Source organism: Festucalex cinctus, chromosome 2 (genome assembly GCF_051991245.1).
Source record: "Festucalex cinctus isolate MCC-2025b chromosome 2, RoL_Fcin_1.0, whole genome shotgun sequence".
Taxonomy (NCBI): Eukaryota; Metazoa; Chordata; class Actinopteri; order Syngnathiformes; family Syngnathidae; genus Festucalex; species Festucalex cinctus.
The window spans coordinates 23378973-23401486 of NC_135412.1; the positions used below are offsets into that span (position 1 = coordinate 23378973).

At 42.6% G+C, this 22514-nt stretch overlaps 1 protein-coding gene across 4 annotated transcripts in view; it reads left to right on the forward strand.

Annotated features, from left to right (window-relative positions):
* Positions 1-22514, forward strand: part of LOC144014190 (receptor tyrosine-protein kinase erbB-4-like) — a 260722-nt gene that overhangs the window by 200372 nt on the left and 37836 nt on the right. For all 4 annotated transcript variants that reach the window (XM_077513792.1, XM_077513794.1, XM_077513793.1 and 1 more), the window contains exons 18-19: positions 19206-19328; positions 19434-19532. In XM_077513792.1, the coding sequence (XP_077369918.1) occupies positions 19206-19328; positions 19434-19532 (222 nt within the window). The remainder of the gene's footprint in view (positions 1-19205; positions 19329-19433; positions 19533-22514) is intronic.

Consider the following 22514-nt stretch of genomic DNA (forward strand, 5'->3'; position numbering starts at 1 on the left):
AACTACATTTCTATCTGTGTCTGTTTTGCAGCAATTGACATTAGAATATAGCATTCATAATTATTCCTACATCTTTTTAAAACAGTGTGGAAAAAAAAGCCGTTTGCAACATGGCCCTGGTTGATCTCTTATACTCTGCTGCCACCTGCTGGCTTTTTGTAATAACTACCATTGCTTCAATCATTCTCTTCAGTTCAGAGGCTGCATCAAAGCCCTCTGTATGCTCTAGCATAAAAACAAAACAAAACATTAAAAACATCTAAATACGTCTTTGGGAGCATGGTAATATTTAAAAGAGAACATATTTATACGTTTTTGGTAGCAAATGAGTTAAAAACACGTTTTTGTTCTCTGTGCTTTTTTGTGATGTGTTGATCCATTTGTCAGCCAATAAATATCAAGCTGCGAGCATTAAAATGAACACGTGAAGCATTTCAAGACAGGTGCTTTACTTTTCAAGTCGGCCCATCGGGCACGTGTGCATTCAAGATCAGGTCAAAATACAGGGAAACAACTCTTTACAAAGAAATTCACCTTGTAGCGATAATATAAGATCAAGTTTCTTCTTTCAGTAACATTCACAAAGATCCAAACATGATCACCATGGTCTGTCATGGGCATTTCTCTTGAAAATTGGGACTTGTTTTTCCCTGCTTTGGGTCCTGGAGTTTCTTTCTCCAAGTATCAGTTTGTTTGTCTGAAAGATCTTTTCGCCTATTTTGGTCACATCATCATTAAAGAGGTTTGCTATTATGGCATTGCGATGATTAATCAAGCGTACGTGTATTTACACACTCAGCACAAATGAATGTTGTAGACCCCAGAGAGTAAATTGGGTAAACAAAAAAACCTGAGACTCAAATTTAGATTGTTATTGTTAATCCTCAAAATACGAACCTGTCGTCCCCAAGAGGAAAATACGCATATTTTTTTTTAAGAATCACTGTAACCAGACCCGTCACCAGAGCCCAGGCTTAAGGGGGGCACATGAAATGCATGGGCGGGCCCAATTATTGTGAATACCATACTGACAGCATTAACTTGGCCAATATATTTGGATAAATTTATGTAGCACTGTCGTGCATCTATCCATTGAATGGCGCCCGCTGACAGTTTTATCATAGACCGCATTTACAGTACACACATAAAGTAGACTGCAGTGGCGTCGTGAGTACGTTGACGCCGCAGCCATATTGGATGAGGCAAAGTGAAGCTATTTGTAAAGATGCCTCCTTCTGTTTCTCCTTGGAGATGTATCATAAAGCCACAACTCATTGGATTAATAAGGAATTATTATTACCTTTGATTATATTATCCCATTCAAAGTCAATCTTACTATTTTTGCCGATGTAATGGCAAATACAATTGCCACATCCAATAGGGCGGATGCGCTGACATATTGCTTCGAACGGGCCACCTGTTTGAACGGTGGCGGCAGCAGAATTAAAAAGAAAAAAGGAAAGCAAAATCCTACCTCATTGTAGATGCCAAAACGATATGTGGGTCCCGTCGTTTTTTGTTTTTTTTCCAAGTGACTCTTTAGTTGCCGACACGAAAGTGGTTTGTAGTATGTCCCTCCTCACTTGTCTTGTGCGCCAGCGTCCTCAGAAACATGCAACTTCACTTGTACAAAATGTACATGACTCTTGCATTGCACGCCAACATTGACATATTTGTCGCGTATGCGTATAAGTCAGCGTAAGGCATATCTAGCATTATTTTCAGTAAGACTGTGATGGCTGTTGCAGATAACTACAACTATTTCTTCATATTGTGACATCTTGCAAGAATGCCGCCAGAAAACGTTACTTGGAAATGTCACCCTTTTTAGTTGTCTTGTACAAACGGCCACCGTTGGCCGTAGCCGACGCCAAAAAGCAGGAACAATTCGGCGAGGGGCGAGCATTAGAAGCAATGAACTGAAGCAGCTAACACAAACGTAACATACCTCCGACACCGCGAGACCTGTGTTGCGTTTACTGACACTCGGATATAAGAGTGCTAAACCGAATGAATGGAAAAATATAATGAGAAAAAAGGAGAACCATTTTAGAGATCCATGCCTCAAATGGGCGGGCACAATCATCTTGGTGGGCGGGCACGGACCCCTATGGCCCGCCCATGGTGACGGGTGTGACTGTAACTCCTGAACCGTTTGCGCTAGCAACGTAATTGTAATTCTGAAAGCAGAGAAGCGGAGCTTTACGTCAATACGACATACATTACAGTAACTGGCAGATTGTCACATGTGGAGGAGGTGGAAGTGGTGCGTCATAGAGGAGAGTGACAGGAAATGACGGATGTTTTTTAAATAACCGTAACTCTCGAACCTAATTCCAACGGCTTCTGAAAGCGGAGGAGCGGAGTTTTGCGTCAAGAGAAAAAAAAAAACAGACAAACAAAAACAGGCGGACTGCTATAAGAATTATCTGAAGCAGGGTTCACCAATTCCGGTCCCCAGGGTCTGGAGTCCTGCAGGTTTTAGATGTTTCCGCCTACCAACACACCTGATACTAAAGATCATGATCGTTATCAGGTATGCTGATGAGCGGATTATATGAATCAGGTGTGCTAGTGGGCGGAAACATGTAAAACCTGCAGGACTCCAGACCTTGAGGACCGGAATTTGTGACCCAAATAGTGACTGCATCTAAATGTAGTCACAGGGAGTGTGAATTGCCTAGTACCTGGCAATGCAATCCGTATCACGATTCTTAGGTCACGATTCGATTCCATGTCGATTAATCCTGAAACAAATCTATCAGCCTAGAACTGCACAAATGCAAATCAACCAGACTTTTTCTTAACAGATGTGCTCCTTTTAATATTGTGACATCACGATGACGATATATTGCAGCAGTTTTAATATTGCAATTTCACGATATTGCAGTTATTGTTTTATCCCAACTGTATAATACAAATATACACTAAGTAGGACAAGTGAAATTCCTGAACTCATCTACTATACAGTAGGGACATGTAATGGAATACCTGTCGTCAAGAGTTTGGAGTGTATCTTTGTTGTGTTGTGTTGTGTTGTGTTGTGTTGTGTTGTTGACTGTCAGCCTGTGCTTTAGTTCACCCCAATGGAGTTTGATGTCAGCTTCAAATTCTACCACCATATACTAATCCAATCATGATGGACCTTGGTTTGTTAAGAGCTTTTCCCAAACTCTTTTATTAAAGCATTGTGCAAAAAGAGGTTTGGTTTCAGGGGCTTCTTCAAAAACCACGAGAGACATGTTTGAAATATACATCATCAATGGATGCTCCTTTCAAGGTGAGCGTAGGGGAAAGGCTGAGTTAAAAGAAGAATGAGTCACACGGGAGATAGAAAAATGGGTTCACAGATCAAAACGGCGGGAAAAAAAAGAGATGAGATACAGCAAGAAAAGACAGCGAATGGCAAAACAAAGGAATGAAATAAGTGCGCTTTGCAAGTCAACAGTCTTCACAGCGTGCTTGATATTGAAATGGTGACTGCGTCTTCAGATCCCAGTTTGACAGCGTGTACTGGAGGCATCTTTTTTCTCAACTGACACAAGAGGTGAGCTCTCTGTTTCACCCTCTATACAAAAAAAAAAAAAAAGAAAAGAGAACAGGACGGACACGTAGCCCATAGCCTTCATTCAGACACTCTTGATCTCAGTCATCAGGGTCTGTTATTTGTTTGAATTGAGGATCGAAGTCCAATGTGCAGTTTCATCAGCCTAAAAGAGCCTTGGAAAAGTGTCAAACTGACAGTGAGGGCGACAGACGCCCCTCAGATGCTAAGAAGGCAAATGCTTGAGTAAGCAGACGAAAGAGTTTGAGGGACACGAGAGTCCCGCCTTTTTGCTGAATTACTACGAGAACTTTTTTTTTTTTTTTTTTTAGCCCAGAATTAAGACATTTTGGGCAATTATGCATACAACTTTGGTGATGATTATTTTTGGTTCCAACATCCAGCAAAGTACCATTTCACTGAGTTTTGATCTCATGTCTGCCAAATGGCTCCTTTTCAGCAAATCAAAAATCTAGCATCCGGCTTTAGGTACCAAACACCGCATCACTCAAGTTGCTATCAGACTTTATTTTGCTATCATATAAGAATTGATCGTTTGGTGGTAGATTTATCAGATTTATCTGCAGGCAGCGTTAGTTCAGTTCCCACTCGATGACGGTCTGATTGGTTGCCTCTCACTGCCTGCAACTGACAAGCCTTTTCCCCAAATTCAGTCAGAATAAACTCCAGTGCCTCGTGATTGTGAACACAATAAGCAGTGTAGAGGATGGATGGATGGATGGATGGATGGATGGATGGATGTGTATGATATACCAAAAATCATGTTCAATCGCAAATTCAAGATACTAAAAAAATTTAAAAAAATCCCAAATCTATTACACAGTCATTGATTGAAGAAGAACTAATCCTTAGATGTCAAAACATTATTGTATTTTAAATGTGCATATCTTCTTTATCAGCTGTTTACTTAAATCTACGAATTTATGTATTGTATAAAAAAATAATCTTAAAACTTTGCATCCATTCGCTTATGGGGCCATCATTTCACTCTTGCGATTGTGAGAATTTGTAAGAATGTGATGTGCACCCGCCCATTCCTGCCCATTTTATTTCAATTGAAAACCATCCATCCATCCATCCATCCATCCATTTTCTTAACCGCTTGCTCCTCACAAGGGCTGCGGGGGTGCTGGAGCCTATCCCAGCTGGCAGGCAACTGGGCAAGTAGGCGGGGTACACCCTGAACTGGTTTCCAGCCAATCACAGGGCACACAGAGACGAACAACCATCCAACCACACAAAAGCAATCAATTCTGAGTGCCCAATTATGCATGTCTTTGGAATGTGGGAGTAGACCGGAGTACCCGGAGAAGACCCACGCCGGCACGGGGAGAACATGCCGGATCCAACCAGCAAGGCCGAAGCCCGGACTCGATCTTGCGTCCTCAGTACTGGGAGGCGGACGCACTAACCACTCACCATTCACCGCGCCGCCCAATTAAAAAATCATACTTAGTAATATTGTGCATATTCAATTTGATTACATTTCTGAAAGCTAGCGACATAATAAAACATGATCCTAAACGTCATCATCTACATACATCAACTTCAAGTCACGAGCCGATCTGGATTTCTTTTTGCAGATCTCTTTTCACATCAAAAAGTTGATGTGCAAACGCTTTTTGCGACACTTCTTCTGATGGCCACTGCATAATTTCTATCTCAGATATGGGGTACATTTAATTCCTATTTCATAAACCCAATATTAATCAGAGTATCGTGTTTTGACAAGTGTTTTCACATCCGATAAATTCTTGTTTTATAAATGTTTGGCTTTATTTCCCCTTTAAGTGGTAGAAGACGTTGCCAGAGTCTGAACTCCCAGCGTCCATACCAGATAAAAGGCCTTTACTTAACAAAAGCAATCAATAACTTAACGCCGTGAGGGATGCAAGAAGTAAACTGATGAGTTGAATAGGCCCAAATGAATCTGCATGCATTTATCTTTGTGGCTGACCAAGTTCCTCCTGCTGCCAAGCATTACAAAGATCCATTTTTAACAAAACGGGCTCACTTAAATGTACCTTTTATTTTTACGGTCATGTCTAAAAAAACATCCAGACTTTCAATCTCAAGGCCTCACAACTGTCGTGGAGTGAAGGACCGCTTGTCAGACAGTTGAGCCTTCGGGAGAGTTTGATTATTTATTTTTGTTTTTCAATACTGTCGATTAGTTAATAAGAGGGATGTAATGATATAGAAACATCACGATACGATATCACGATATGAAGGTAACGATACAATAATTATCACAATATTGTGTGGAGGTTGGTGATATAAAAAAAGGTCACGATATTGCAAAAAAATTAGCTCATACTAAAAAAAATCACAATATTGTGATTTGTACATGACAGCAATGTATATAAACAACCTACAATCTCTAATAATACTAAATATTGACACACTTACTTGCTAATGCAAGCACACATTGCGTTCCTCCACATATTGACTTGCTTCACAAGCATATTACTTATTATTCATCTGACCAATAACGTGGATTTGAAACATAGAAGGGCCAAAACATGCCTTGTGAAAATTAAAGGGCACTAAAAAAGTAGCCACCAGAGGGTGCTAGAACTGCACAAATGGAAATCAACCTGATTTTTTTTTTTTTTAAAGATGAGCCGCTTTTAATATCGTGACATAATGGCGATGATATATTGTGGCAGTTTTAATATCGCGATATCACGATATTGCCGTTATCGTTACATCCCTAGTTAATAATGCATAAAATCAACAGATGATGTGGGGCCCGACCAATAGTATCCATTTGTGAAAATGTGAAATTGATCACGTTTTATTTGACGAGTTTTCCGCCCAAGAGCGCCCATTTGAAATTAATGTCTGATTTTCACTCATTTCAATTCTTTCAGCACCATCGTCATTTATGTGGCAAATAAGTTTTGAAAGAAAATGTGATCCCAGCTGAATGTCTTTTGATTCTTAATCAATTCAAAGAGGAGCAACTGGTGATTAATCTTCACTGTTAATTAATTTTGTTTGCGCACATTCACATTTCTAATTTGTTTTGCAATATTATAACATCTTGAAGGCAGTTGGCGTAAAAAAAAGAAAAAAGAAAAACACAAAGCACCCATCCAGTAATAGGATAGTAACTTTGTTATGATACTTGTTTGGTTGAGATTGTTTCTCCTGAAGACACAACAACTCGCCTCTTTTCATTTCCCGACAAATCATCCGGCGAAGAGTGAAAATGTACACCTGTGTGTTCACTAATGCATGAAGGTTATTAATTTTTCAAACCTATTCTTGTTTGACGGTTGAGCACGTAGCTTATTTGTCCAACCAAACTCGCGTCGCGGCAACCAGTGAAGCTCATTTAAGCCGAGGCACGGCGTGTTATTAGCCAGTAAATAAAGTGGCCCGGCGAATGCGCGAGCTAAGACGAGCCGGAGAGAATCTCATCTGCGGCCGCGGGGCGCGCATTCTATTTACCGGCTCAGTCCTTGTCGGCTCTCCCCGTGGCTTGCGTCCAGCCGCGTCCTAATGAAACAATAACAGCGACGGCCTGTCGCCATTTGTTCTGATTACATCTTCATCACGATGTCGACTGGCTGCCGCCTCCCTCGTACTTTCTCGTTCCACGTGCCCTGTATGATCAAACACGTGATTGGATGCTAATCATGCTCTTTGCCCAAATACCATGCGGTCGGATTTGATGGATGATGAACCAGCATGGACAAAACTCTTCCCGTTTATATTTTACATTTCGGGGCTCCAAATTATGAAATAATAGATACTCTTCTTTTGAAGAAAACCTTGTATAAAAAACCTTGAAGGTTGAACAGAATCCTTAGAAATAAACCTTTGCATTCTTCACAGCCCTATACAAATGTAGTTAACTGATGTATATTAATTAGTGTTGTTCCGATACCATTTTTTTGGTCCCCGATACCGATACCCAGCTTTGCGGTATCGGCCGATACCGATACCAACCGATACTTAAGTTGTTTTTTTTTCCTCAACATGAAAAAGCTGTCCTGCCATTGGTTCAGAGCATTCAAGGGCCAATAGGATATCTTATATCGGCATGCAGTGAACATGTCACATATCAGTGAATGTTGTGCATAAGCAAGACACAAGATGCTGCATCAAAAATCCTACATTAGCTTTGGAATTAATGGTATCGGCATGTTACTTGTGAGTAGTCACCGATACCGATACCACTGTTTTAATGCAGTATCGGCACATCTGCCGATACCAGTATCGGTATCGGAACAACACTAATATTAATAATAAATTATGTGCTCTGCTCAACTTTCATTTTTATGACAAAGGATGGATGCTAACCTGGCAATTCTGGTACCTCTCCACTATAATTTGGTCGGGAAAAGGCGGAACATTCTGTACAATAATTCAAGCTGATTGTTTTTTTTTTTTTTTTTTTTTTTTTTTTTTTTTTTTTTTTTTTTTTTTTTTAAGAGCTCAGAATTGTTCATTCGGTAGTCTTACCGATTCAACGTCTTGTCATCATTGCTCTTTTCCTTTTTTTTTTTTTTTTTTTTTTTTTTTTTTTTTTTTGTGTGTGTGTATGTGTGCGTGCGTTTGCGTGCGTGCGTTTGCGTGCGTGCGTGCGTTTGCGTGTGTGCGTTTGCGTGCGTTTGCGTGCGTGCGTGTGCGTGCGTGCAAATACGTATAAATTTATACTCATTCATTCACCTAAAACCTTATAAATATCCCATTACCCTTCGCCTTAACCAGGTACTTCAGAATCTTGCCAGAGTCGTGAGATTTAAATGGTCAGGAGACCAGAGAAAAGGTCAGAAAAAAAAGAAATAAAGAGAAAAGAAAGGTAAATCAAAGTGACATCCAGCACCGACCAAACACTTCCTGCCTTCCCCATGATTACAAAATCAAAGTCTTACGCCAACCCCGGAAGCCTCTAAATTCCAGCAAATTTAGCGAGATCTCAAGAGCCCAGAGGAAAAACTAAAGAGAGGAAGGAGGGAAGGATCGATAAGGCAGAGTGAGATCAATAGAAGCCAGTACATCCAATCCATCAAAGTGAAGTCCAGCACCAACAAGACCCCTCCTGCGTGGTTACAAAACCGGAGTCTTATGCCAACCCCAGAAACCTCATACTTCTAATAAATTAAGATCTCAAGTGACCAGAGGAAAAACTAAAGAGAGGAAGGAGGGAAGGATAGATAAAGAAAAGTGAGAACCACAGACACCAGCACCAACTGATTCAAGGGGCTGTGGGAGGGAGAGGGTACTTCTGTTGAGTTTCAGTAGATGCTGGTGCGACGGATCTGGCATGCATAAGGACCACCACCAAAGAGAGAAGCCGTCAACCGCGGTCCAGCAAAGCGAGCACCCCCCCCCCCGCGGTGCAGGCCGCGGCAGCACCAAGGCCACCCCCAAGCCACCCGAGCGGACACCGGTCAGCGAGCCGACCCAGACACCCGGAACACCCCCGCCCCAGCCCCGGCCCACACCCCCGAGCCCAAGGCCGCAGAACGAGGCCCAGCGGGCCCCCACAGCGCCCCACCGGTCCCCAGCCCCCATCCCCCCACGACCCCCCCGCACCCCACCCAAACCCGCCATCCACCACGACCCAGGCCCCACCACCCCCGACCCCCAAACCCCCGAACACACCCCGACCCCCAGCACCCAACCCCCCACCCACCCATACCTCCACCCCCCCCCCAAACAAGCCGCCCCCCCCCCGACGGCCGCCACCCCCCCCCCCGCGAACCCGGCCCCCCGCGAGAACCCCCCACCCCCCCCCGGAAACCGGCACCGGGCAGCAGCGCAGAGAGGGAAGATGTGCCCACCCCACCTCCAGCCGCGCGAGATTTGCACCGCGGCGGGAGGGGGGAAGCAGAGGAGGAAGCACCAGGGGAGAAGGCGGGACACCAGAACACCGAGCCCGGTGGGGAGAGGCCCCGGTCGTCACGCCAGAGTACAAGTGACACCTAACCCTGTTACTGAGTCCGCCAGCTCGCCGACTGGCGAGCTCTACCCTTACACCGTGAATGTGGCCCCACCCAGTGTATATACAAGTGTGTGCGTGTGGTGCATTAAAATTGGGAGCAGGTGAGTCGGAGCAGAGGGAAAAAATTTCCCCTACTCCGACACACCCGTATCCCCCCCCAAAAAATGAATATGTATATGTGTGGTGCATTAAAAAAGGGAATGGAGGGACAAAGTGGTGGGGCAGGGACACAAATGGGGGGGACCACAGCGCTGCCAGGCACTGCAGTCCATCCCCTCTGATGGCTCCCCGCCCCAACTCACCCCTCCCCTTGGACGTGAGGTGCATTAAAATTGGAGGGGAGTTGAAGGGTGAAGACGGTGTTTCCACCCTTCCCCACCCCACCAAGAAATGTGTTGTGTGCCCTATGTGTATATTTACAAAGTGTATAGTGCAAGCTAGTGAAGTGAGTAAGAGGAGCGACCAGCGGGGCCTCACCCAACCCGGCGGGTGTAGGTGGCACGCCCGCCCCCCAGCACCCCCACCCCCTGCCGCCCCCCACCTCATCCACCCGGCACCACAATGGGCGGACAGCCAGCGCAGCAGGGCTACCGGACAGCCCACCAGCCACCGGGGCCCGCCCGGGGCACCAGGAGTTATACCGGAGCGGGGCAGGCCCCAAACCCTCGCCCGGCCCCCGAAGCCCGACGCCCGGGCCGGGGAGGGAGCCCCAGGCCCAGGGAGAGGGAGGGGGAGGGGCCGCAGGGCAGACAGGGAAGGGGGGGGGGGGGGCGGGGGAAGCGGGGAGAAGACGACAAGAAGGCGAAAGGGCGGCTGCAGGGCAGGAGGCGGGGGGGGAGAGGAGGAGGGAGGGCGACAAGGGAAAAGGGACCGGGAGGCAGAGGAGGATGGGCGGGAGGAGGCGAGGAGGGAGAGGCGACGGGGGGGAGGAAGGGGGAGGGGAGAGGGAACCACGGGGCACACCGGAGGCCCACCCACCCCGAACCGCGCCGCCGGGCACGGAGCAGCGGACCGCGCCGGGACGGCACCGCCCCGGGCACCAGGGGAAGCACCCCAACACCGCACCCCACAGGGGGCCCAGGGAGCGGCCAAGACGCAACCGCCACCGAGCAGACAACGGGGGGCAGAACCACCCCCGCCCGACCACAGGGGACGGCGTCAAGAAAATTGACTAATTAGCATGCAGTAACACCAAGTGTTGATGCTTAGTGCCCACTAGAAATAGATCTTAAGGAGTTATTGAGTATAGTGTCGTATAGTGTGGTATGCTCGAGCCCACTAGCAGCAACTAGGTTCCTGACTATATAAAAATAAAAACAATCAGATACAAAATACCAAATACAGGAGCAGCGAAAACAGAAGTTGTAACGATGTGGTGGCTCTCGTTAACAGGCAGAATCTTGGCAGGATTAAGTTGCCAAATTGAGATTAAAATATTCTATGTACATAGACCATATTTGTTTAAATCTTGATACTTGATTTTTATTTAAGGCAGAGATTTTTTCCATTGAGATATAATTTATTAGTAAGTTTAACCAGTGGTCGATATTTAGAGATTGTTTATTTTTCCAATTGACAAGGATTATTTTTTTAGCAATAGTAAGGGCTATAAATATAGATTGAGATTGTTTACATGGTCGCTCAGTTATTGTTAAGTCACCTAGTAAACACAGTCTTGGAGATAAAGGAAGCCTACAGTTTAATATATCAGCGAGCTTTTCCAAGATTTTAGTCCAGAAATGCAGCACTGGAGTACATGACCATAAAGCATGAAGATAAGTATCGGCAGTGTTTTGTGAGCACTGGAGACAAATGTCGGAGTCAGAGAGTCCCATTTTTTTCATCATATATTGTGTAATATATGTTCTATGAAGTATCTTATATTGGATAAGTTGCAAATTTGTCTGTTTGGTCATTTTAAATACATTTTCACAGATTTGGGTCCAAAAGTCTGGTTCCGGAACTATAGACAAGTCTTTTTCCCATTTTAAAGTCGGTAAATACGTTTTATTTGTGTATAAAAATAACTTATATATTTTTGATATTTTCTTTATTGTTGTTGGAGAAAGCTTTATAATATCTTTAGCTAAGACAGGCAGTTGGAGCGTATCTTGAAGTGTTGGGATTTGTTTCTTAACCATATTTTTAACTTGCAGATAATGTAAGAAATTTCCCTTTTTTATTTCATATTTCTGGACCAAGTTTGTATACGATATAAACTTATTATCTGAGAAAAGATGATGAAGGTGTGTAATTCCTTTCTGCTCCCATAGGCTTAAATGGAACGACTGATTATTAAGTTGAAAGTCGGGGTTATGCCAAATGGGAGAGAGCCCACAGGGCGCCAATTGGGAGTTTGTAATTTCTAATGCCTTCCACCAGGCAGTCAGGGTGGCGGCTATCATTGGGTTTTTAAAACAATTATGTCGTCTTATTGATTTTGTAATAAAGAGTAAATCTGACAGTCTAAGATTATTACAATCCTTCTGCTCCAATTCCAACCAACAGTTAGTATCTCTGTTGGGTTGTGTCCATAGCACAAGATATTGTAGTTGATTAGCTAGATAATAGTACATAAAGTTTGGTGCCTCTAAACCTCCTTTAGATTTACTTTCCTGAAGAGTAGATAGACTAATTTTGGCTTTTTTTTTATTCCAATAGAATTTTATGATAGCAGAGTCCAGCGATTGGAACCAGTTAGACGTAGGTTTAAATGGAATCATTGAAAATAAATAATTAATCTTTGGTAAAACTTTCATTTTTATAGTAGCTATCCGTCCTATTAAAGAGATCGGAAGATTATTCCAGCGTTCCAGGTCACTACGGATACTATCCAATAATGGTGAAAATTTAAAGAAGTTAATTCAGTTAACTTAGGTGAAATTTTAACACCTAAGTATTTTAAATTACCTGTAGGAAAGGAGTAGTGTGGATCCTGACTTGTAGGATTCCATGAATTTTCTGTAATAGGTAATAATGTTGATTTTGTCCAGTTAATAGAGTAATCTGATAAGTGAGAGAATTTAGTTATTAATTTAAATGCTTCCCCTAGCGAGATAGCAGGTTCTTCTAAATAGAGTAATATATCATCGGCATATAGATTAATTTTATGTTCTATTGTCCCGGAGTGGATTCCTTGGATCCGTCTATCCTGACGTATAGCTAATGCAAGCGGCTCAATAAATATAGCAAATAATAAAGGAGAAATTGGGCACCCTTGTCTTGTTCCCCTTTGTAAAGTAAAACTCTGTGATGTAATCCCATTAGTAGTAACTGTAGCTTTAGGAGAATCATATAATATTGAGACCCATTGAATGAATGACTCCCCGAAGCCGAATTTATTTAAGACAGCAAAGAGGAAGGACCAGTTAACTTTATCGAATGCTTTTTCTGCATCCAGCGAAATAACAACTGCCTTTTTATCATACCGCTGTGACATACTAATCAAGTTAAAGAGTCTCCTAATATTATTAGTAGAATGACGACCTTTAATAAAACCTGTTTGATCACTATGAATAATTGTCGAGATTACCGTCTCTAATCGAGATGCCAAGGCCTTAGCGATAATTTTAATATCGGTATTAATTAGTGATATCGGTCGGTAACTTGACGGGAGGGTAGGGTCTTTTTCTGGCTTTAATAAAAGTTTAATTGCTGCTATATTCATATCTTGACGTATATCACCTTTACTTTTAATTTCAGTTACTACTCTTAGAAATAATGGAGCAAACATTAACCAGAAATGTTTAAAAAATATAGCCGGAAAGCCGTCTGGACCAGGTGCTCTGCCATTAGGCATACTGTCTAAAGCACGATACAACTCATCTATAGTAAGCGGGGTATCGAGAATATCTTTATGTTCAATAGATAACTGAGGTATATTTAAGCTGTTTAGGAATTCCTCAATATATTCAGGGTTAGGTCTATTAATTTCTGTGTATAGATTTCGATAATAGTTATAAAAAATATGGTTAATTTCTTCTGGTGATTGTGTGCATTCACCATTTATATCTTTAATAGCCGTTATAAGAGATTTTTCCCGATTCCGTTGAAGTTGATTTGCCAGGAATTTACCTGATTTATTATTATGTTCAAAATTATTATATCTCAACTGTTGTATTATAAACTCTGTCTTTTTAGATAACATGTTATCTAACTGTATTTTTATATTCTGTAGTTCTATCCATATTTGATTATTTGGGTTTAATACATATTCATCCGTTAGTTTTTTAATTTTATCTTCCAGGTATTTTTCTAATTTTTGATCCTGTTTCTTTTTATAAGTTGAATATGATATAATTTTCCCTCTAATTACCGCTTTCCCTGCTTCCCAGAGAAGAGATGGAGATATATTTGGAGAGTCATTTATTTCCAAAAAATCTGCCCACTCCCTTCTAATAATTTTATCAAACTCTACGTCTTTCAGTAATGAGATGTTAAAACGCCATATCGGGGGAGGTTTAAAGGTAGAGTCAATTTGTAGAGTGAGGGAGACTGGTGCATGATCACTTATAATTATAGAATGTATTTTTATAGCAGTTTTATCAACAATAGAATTATTTGTAAGGAAAAAATCAATTCTTGAGAATGATCGGTGCACAGCAGAGAAGAAAGTAAATTCCTTCTTAGTTGGGTTTTGAAGTCTCCAGCCATCGCTGAGGCCAAAATCCTCCATATATTCATCTATTACTTTAGCGGATCGTAATCGCCTTGTATATATCGTATTATTAGAACGATCTATTAACGGGTTCAAGACCGTGTTAAAATCACCTCCAATAATAATAGTAGAATTTGTTGCTAAATCGAGTAACCGAGAGAAAAATTCATGGAAAAAATCAGGGTCATCATTATTTGGGGCATATAAATTACCAATTGTATATACTTTATTAAATATAGTTACCTGGATAATAATATATCGGCCCTCTAAATCTGTTACTATATTATTTAGAGTAAAGAATAAATTCTTATGTATAAGTATAGAGACACCTCTTTGTCTACTATTATAGGAGGCAGAGTAAACTTGACTAAAATTTTTATCTATAAATAATTTTTCTTCTGATTTTTGTAAGTGGGTTTCTTGTAGGAGACAAATATCTGCCTTAAATTTTGAGAGATGGTCTAAAATTTTTATTCTTTTTGCCTGGGAGCGAGCGCCACACACATTCCAGGAGACCAGAACTAATTTCTGCATACAAGCAATATAGACTCAGTCTTATGTATACATCTATATAAGCTGCTTATTAATATTAACATATTGTAGGATAGCAAAAGAGTAATTAGGCAATTTATATAATTTATATAAAGAGAGAGATAGCAAGTAGATAAGTATAATAGTGAAGAAACGTGGGGGGAAGTGAGTGTGAAGGAAATCTGTGGGGGATTCAACATAACAATACACCAGTAAATGGTGACCTAAGCGAGATTATTATTATTATTATTAATTTATTTTTTTAAGAATATATTTCTATATTATTATTATTATTATTATTATTACTATATAGCCTATGCATAATATAAATTCATATTCTATTTCGTAACCCATTATCCATACATATACATACATATACATATACATATATATACATATATACACATATACATACACATACATATACATATACCTACGTCAAATAATCACACAATGCTCGGCTCTACCAATTGTCAGTTAGAACAGCCAAGGGGTCGAGGTTGGGTTTCGGAATAGCTGGCCGTCGATATATAATTTATCAACGACCATCGAAGTCCGTTTACCCTCCTGTCTATTTTGTTTCATGATAGGAAACAGTACTTTTCGCCGCTCGTTTATCTCTCTTGGGAATTGATCATTCATCCCGAAAGATGTCCCTTTGAGCTCCCGTCCTTTACTTTTTACCAATTCTTTATGTTTAAAATGTTCGAACTTAGCAATAATAGGACGGGGCTTATTGCCCTTACGAGCTCCGAGCCGGTGTACACGGTGAAAAGAGATATTATTTACCGTCTCCTGTGGGATCTTTAGCGATGATGTCATGAATTTTTTTATCTCACCCTCTGGATTATCTGGAGAATTTTCGGATATACCTGAGAATATTAGATTTTCCCGCATACTACGGGATTGAACATCTAAGACCGTTTCCTTTAGCATTTTATTTTCCTTTTTAATCGTCTCCAACTCGGCTGTGACAGCGACGAGAGAGGAGCGTAGCTCGGAGTTATCGCATTGGAGATCGCTTACCTGTTGGCTAACGAATTCCAAACTTGCCTTTAATTCTTTGACGTCCTCGCGGATAAGACAGAGGACGTCAAGTTTTTTATTTATGGAATCCAGCATACTCACCGATACGTCGGCGGTTGCTAAATCGTCCGTGTCTGTTGACGAGTCATTTTTCCTTTTTTTTTTTCGAAGGATTATCCCGACTGGCCGCCGGCTCATCCATCGCGCAGCTATAAAAATGATCGTCAATAAAACGTTCGAGGTCGTCCACACTGGATAATATTTCCGATCTTTCTTAGAAAAGAAAAAAATCGAATTTATCTAATCATTAAATTCGGGTTTAATTAGAAATATAAAGCTAATTCTATTTTAGCAGCAGAGCGCCGCCATGTTAGATTTTCCCAGTCTCGCTACCGGTCACGCGATAGTCACAGCATCTCGCGATGGGAAATGTAGTCTCTCTCTATGTCTCTCTATGTCTCTCTCTCTTTTCAAATTCAAGCTGATTGGACGATGCGGCATTCTACAAATTTGTTTTAACCCATCACGGCCACGGGTGAAAATTTTGTGTTCGTTCTTGTCGAAGGGGGGAAAAGCACGAATATCTTAGCAGCTAGAAATGCACAAAGCGCCTCTCGCTGTTCAACATTCAACAAGGAAACAAGTGAGCCATTCTGTGAGAACAGAATTAATTGCAGCGTCCATTCCTCCATGTTAGGTTTGTTTGTTAGCTCCGGTGTCGGCGCTGACTTCCTGGTTTCGTCACAGCTGCATATCCCGCCCCCAAACACAATGTCGCTCTGTTATTGGTCCGAACCACCAGCGGTTCTGGAACGGTGGTTATCAGCGGGAGCGGTACAAGATGTATTCTCTGGAGTTTGTCAACTCACAAATAGAGAATTCTTCTTGAGAGAGCAAGATTAGATGGATGCAGAAGGCAAGTGAACGTACAAATGAAGACAAGTCTCGTTGCATAAAGATACATGCCGTACGTGGCGATTTTTAACATTCTTGCTGTTGTTAATAGTACAACATATCCTGTGGGCCCAATGGGGGATAGCATGGGTTGGCCTGTAAACAGTAAAAATCTGTGTAGAATTGACGCCCATTGAAATGCATTGGAGGGTAAAAAATCATTTTTAAATCCCCCTCCATGAAGCTGCCGAAACAGGCTGTAGTGGGGCACAGTCGTGAAAAAAGAAAAGGGCAAGCTAAGAATCATTTTTTAATGTTGCTAGAAAGAAGAAGAAATGTGATTCAAGGTGAAGCTAAGAGGTCTATTACAGCCATGAATGGATTAATTCATTGCTTCAGTTGTTGTTGTTTTTTTCCCCAGCTCGGCCTGCTAACCTACTTCCTGCAGTGACATCACGGCGGGTGTCTGCTTCAGGCCCGAATGCAGGAAGCAACAAATCAGTGGCAGGCCACCGGCCAAGTCATCTGTTCTGTGCAGTGGCGGCGTTTTCGCAGCTCTGATGGTTTTATGTCACGTCGAGTGAGTGCTTGAGTGGCTGACCAGCTGATGTATGGCCTCATTATATTGTTTGATGGCCGTGGTTGAGCGGCGTGATTACGCTGCTGATAAACCGCAGCGTGCCCGGCCTCCGATAGGCTCATTAAGACGCGCATCGATCCGACGCATTGACTCCTTGTGTGTGTTTTGTGCTTCAGTTTGGGTGGCCGCTGGATGTCGATAAGGTTTTGCCAATATTTGCGAGGACGGCTCTTCTGTTTGCCGTCTGGCTCTTGCTTCCCTCGGTTTAGCTCAGTTACAGGTAACGCCGTGTTTTCTTTAGATGAAAAGGCTCGAGGTTTTTGAGGACTGGCGAGGCGCGTGGCGGGCCAGCTGCTGGAATGCGGCTCGGTGTCGGCTTTCGCTGAATGGCAGGTGGCGCCGAGGGAGCGCGTCATAAACATTGGCACAGAACGGTTTTGTATGTGCACAGCTGGTGAGATGCGATTCTTTGTCTGCTGTGCTAGCAGCTGACACCGGACAGATTTGTTCAGCATGGACATGCTCCCGCCAATGTCGCAAATGTTCACACCCACGAAATATTTGTTTGTATGTGGGTTCCAATATCATTGATATCAGTTTGGGACAGTCAAAGATTTTGAATGTTGTTTTATTTTCGTTTGGCATGAATCATCAGACGTGGCCATTGAGTCACTTTATGACTGAGGAATGCCCGTTTTATTGATGAATGACAGGAACTTTTAAAAAAGTGACGGAATATGTTACAGACGATAGTGGATTTTCCTCCATCTTGAATGGAATACCGTTTTGTTGATAGCTGTATGCATTCAGTAGTTTAGTGCTCAGTTTGTGTATTTTATGTCAGGCATGTTGTTGGACAGCTAAGGTGTCTGAAAGGGTCTGAGGGAACCTCTGCCCGGTCCTTTTAACTTTAATGCTTGCTCTACTAGGGCTGTGCAATTCATTGAAATTAAATTACAGTATCAATTACAGTATTACACTCTACAATTTAAAAAAATCACCATAATCGTCCGAATAAAGGATATGTTTTACTGTTAACAACAGCAATACTAATTATGAGTTGTTTACATTCATACATTTGCACCTTTTTTAATTTTTAAAGTAACTAATTTAATAAATTTTGTTTTATCTAAAAGGAACTTGCATAATTAGAATGTTTCAAAGGATTTTATTTGTCTTAATATTTTTTACATTGAAACTTTTTCTTGTTTTGTACCAAAAAATAAATGTTTGTCCTAATCGTGATTTCAATTATTACCAAAATAATTGTGATGAATATTTTCTTCATAATGTAGCAGCTCTAATAGCACTACCTAGAGTGTTAAATTGACCACACCCTCAATTCCGGTGAAGGAGAAACTTTCCGAGTTTCCAACGCGCTGTTGACATTTCAATAGCGATACATCCAGTTGCTACTTTTGGGGCGGCTTGATCCTGAGAGCGTGGGTTCGACCCCAGGCTAGTGTGACTATGTCAAAGTATCTTTGCGCAAGATACTGAACCTCCAGTTGCTCCGGATGTTGTGATTCAGTAGCCAAAATATAAAGTGCTTTGAGGACCTTGTAAGGTGGAATCACGCTGTATAAATGAAGTACCATGCTTTTTTATTATTTTTTTTTAATGCCGACACTAGTGCAAAACATTGGGGTTGGAACACCTATGTAACTAGGGGTGTGAAAACCAAATAAAAAAAGAGGGTGAGGAGGGGATTTTTTCTCAGAGAGTGCAGTAGTGAATTGTATTCGTCAGTTCCTCTCCTGTCTCCTCACGAGCTTTTAACTGAGTGACTTGTCTCCTATTGGTTTTTAGTAAATGTCAAACAAGGTAAACCTGGCACACTCTCAGTGTTAATCTAACGTGCGATTTTGCTGCACAGCGGCTCTAAATTTTGACTGGACGCTAAAGACTGCAGACCACATCTTTTCGGCACGAGGTCTGTAGTGGTGCTGCAAGATGAATACTTGGATTTGACGCCATGTGTTTGTTTCGTCAGTTGGTAGAGCCCCTGACCCCCAGTGGAACAGCCCCCAATCAAGCCCAGCTGCGCATCCTGAAGGAGACGGAGTTGAAGAGGGTCAAGATTTTGGGCTCAGGAGCGTTTGGGACCGTCTACAAGGTAAGTGAGCTGGGAGCCCACATTGAAATCACAACAGTTGATTTGTGTGCTTGGTTTATTGAGAGTCTTCCATTTCTAATAATTGCTAGATATTTTTTCTTCTAGGGAATCTGGGTCCCAGAAGGTGAGACGGTGAAGATCCCGGTGGCTATTAAAATCCTAAATGAGACCACGGGCCCCAAAGCCAACGTGGAGTTCATGGACGTGCGTATTCCCGCCGCCTGCCACTTTGTTGGTTTGCACACTTGGCTGTAAATTTTTATGAAAGTAGCATCGCAGGGATAAAAATGAACTGCCAAGACTGGATGAGACTATTAAAACACACCACTTGTTTATGATATGTGGCTGCGCTGGAGTCCCGCCAGGCTGGAGAACTTTTTTGTTTTTATCACCCCTTTCCCACTTCTATTTTCTTCTCCCTTTTACCAATTTTTCTCTTCACACTCTCTTGATTTCACTGCTCCCATTTCGGAGTCTTGGCGTTCTCTTCACCTCCCGCCTCTCCTCACTTTTACCCTCTGTCTCTCCCGTTTCTCCCAGCGGGACTCTGCGTCCATCCGCAGCCAATATGCTCGCGCTGTGGGCTTGTTAAACAGCAATCTAAAGGCAGGCTCACGCCTCGCCACTAAGAAGCCAGCCACTGGAGTGGGCCGGCTCCGAGCACACGCGCTCATTCTTGCGCACACACACAGCACCACAACAACAACAACAACAACAAATGTTCCCCAGGCATGATTTGCGAGCGATAGCAGATATGCGAATGTGAGCGACCGGGTTTATTATTGGAGTGTATGCGAAATGCAAAAGCATATATTTGGTTTGCTAGCATATGTAAGATGGGTGTGCGTGCATGTGTGTAACAAAATGAGTTCGATGGGAAAATAGGGTCATCTGGCTGTAATGGAGGTCAATGTTCAGGAAGATGGGAGAGAAAGCACAGCACACGGCTACACTCTTGGGCACCCCATACTCACATACACCCACTGGAGTAGAAAGGAAGAGTTTAGTCCTGCATAATGTACAACTCCGTGAACTTTTGGTAGCAGTCCATAAATTTTTTGTTGTTGTTTTATTTTACTCCACCACCCTTTTCCTTTACCTTCCTTGGCGTGCGCCTGATATGGATGAGCTTACACAGCAAATCGATCAATTTCCGGTGTTTGATCAGTCTGCTCCCAGTTACCCACCGATTTACTAAGGGTATTGCTCTAATCATATCGACCCCTTCAGAGTTTGTAAACAAGATGATGCAATTTAAAGGGCGGGGCTTAGCTGGAGGCAAAAACACCTCAGTGGCGTGTGGTTGTAACACCGGTCAGCATATTTTCACGGAAAGTTCACGTCGGAACGTGGAAAACGGACATTTGAGTGAATATGTGCGTACACTGACTTCTCACGACCGAAAATGTTACTTTTAAAAGTTAACTCTGACTGATGGGGTGATATTTACTGAGCCCTACGCACTCACGCACTGGATAGACGATTTAACAGGACTACCTACTGTGCAATGGCCGGACATTTACATCTACCTTATAGAAAAAACGAGCGATTAAACTAAAGATAAACTGAGGGTTTATAAATCATTAGATGCCTACAACTATGTCTACAATGGACATGTTCAAAATTTTGAATATAACAACTTGAGCGAGGACTGTTGTGTCGTGTGTTCGCAAGTGCTGCCAAGTCAACGACAGCGACAGAAGACGAGGATGTACGAAGCATGGGCCTCTCCTACAAAAATTTGACAATAGGTTTTCGGAACCATTGTGAGGGCTTTCGCTTCGACAAAACTGAAACATACAGCTAACGTTTGGTTAGTTAGCGGTTAGCATTCACGCATGTAGCATGGAAACACGTACTTTTTGTAAGTCCGTGCATGTAAACATAATCCCACAAATAATGACTAACTAATGACTAGTCTAGCCCATATCATTGTCCAGGTTGCAGCTGATAGTTAAATCTTACCGTATATGAAGTGTGCGCTGCAAACACGAGCATTGTTGATGATAGTCTCAGTCCAGTCCTTTCGCCTAATTGCGTTTAACCACAGCCGTCTGCGATTACTTGACTGGCAGAGGCTGGGTTGAGATAGAATTTCAAGTTTTTGTTGCAACCAAAAACTCAACAAGACATTTTCTACAGACACCCAGCGTTGTTTACTTCTAGCTGCACTTCCGTTGCCTGCAGCAGCAAGTTGTTTTTGCCTCCAGTAAACACCGTGACGTCATCGTGACGTAGGCTATGAAAGGATCTATACCGGCGCAAACACGGCCACAAATTCTGACAGCTCGGAGCAAATTTGCGCCTGAGTTACCACACATGGCAATGGATTTGCGGCAAGAACATTGTAGTATAGTAACAGTTGCGAGAAAGATGACATTATCAGAAAGCGAGGTTGGACCGAGCGGTGCAGAAGCGTTTTCCTCATTTAGCGCCATTAAGCTGTACAATGCAGAGAGGACGACAACAATGTCATGCATTCATACATGCATCTCCATACCACCATGCACTGCTGTCATGATGCCGGGATCGAGGAAGCGGCAAGTTTACACCAGCCTTCCGTAAACGTTATTTGCGTTACGCAAACTCCGTGTGGCTATTAGCGCTGGTGTTAGTGAATTAGACGCTGTATATCAATGAGTCTCATTTGCATTAGGGTGAGCATAATATGCGCCAAATGTATGCCAATTACCTAATATACGTACGCGCAAATACCACCAGCGCACCGGGGCGCAATCTGGTTGGCAGTGCACTTAGTGACGGATTTCCCCATCTGCGCATTTAATGAATTAAGTGCTCCAGAATTGCTCCATTTTTACTCGTTAGCGCCCTGCAAAGGCGACGCAAACCTTTAGTGAATCTACCCCTCAGTGTCAATCTAACGCTGGCGATTTTGCTGTGTAAAGCGACAACATTGTTGTGAGGGAGGGAGCAGGTGATTCTATGAAGTGGTCATGAAGTAGCACCACTTTGAAATGGAGGCATTTCCCCGGCCTGTGGCGCCCCTGCTGTTCACAATTAATCTACCGCCTCCCACGTTCCCACCCGGCTCCCACGGAGCGTCTATATTTAAAGTGGCACCTCATCAACGCGCACGCTCCAGCGAGGTGAAAGGTGTTGCGACTCTCATTCAGATCTCGCCATGGCCTACATTTAATTGTGCCGGTGCAACATTTATGAAAGTGT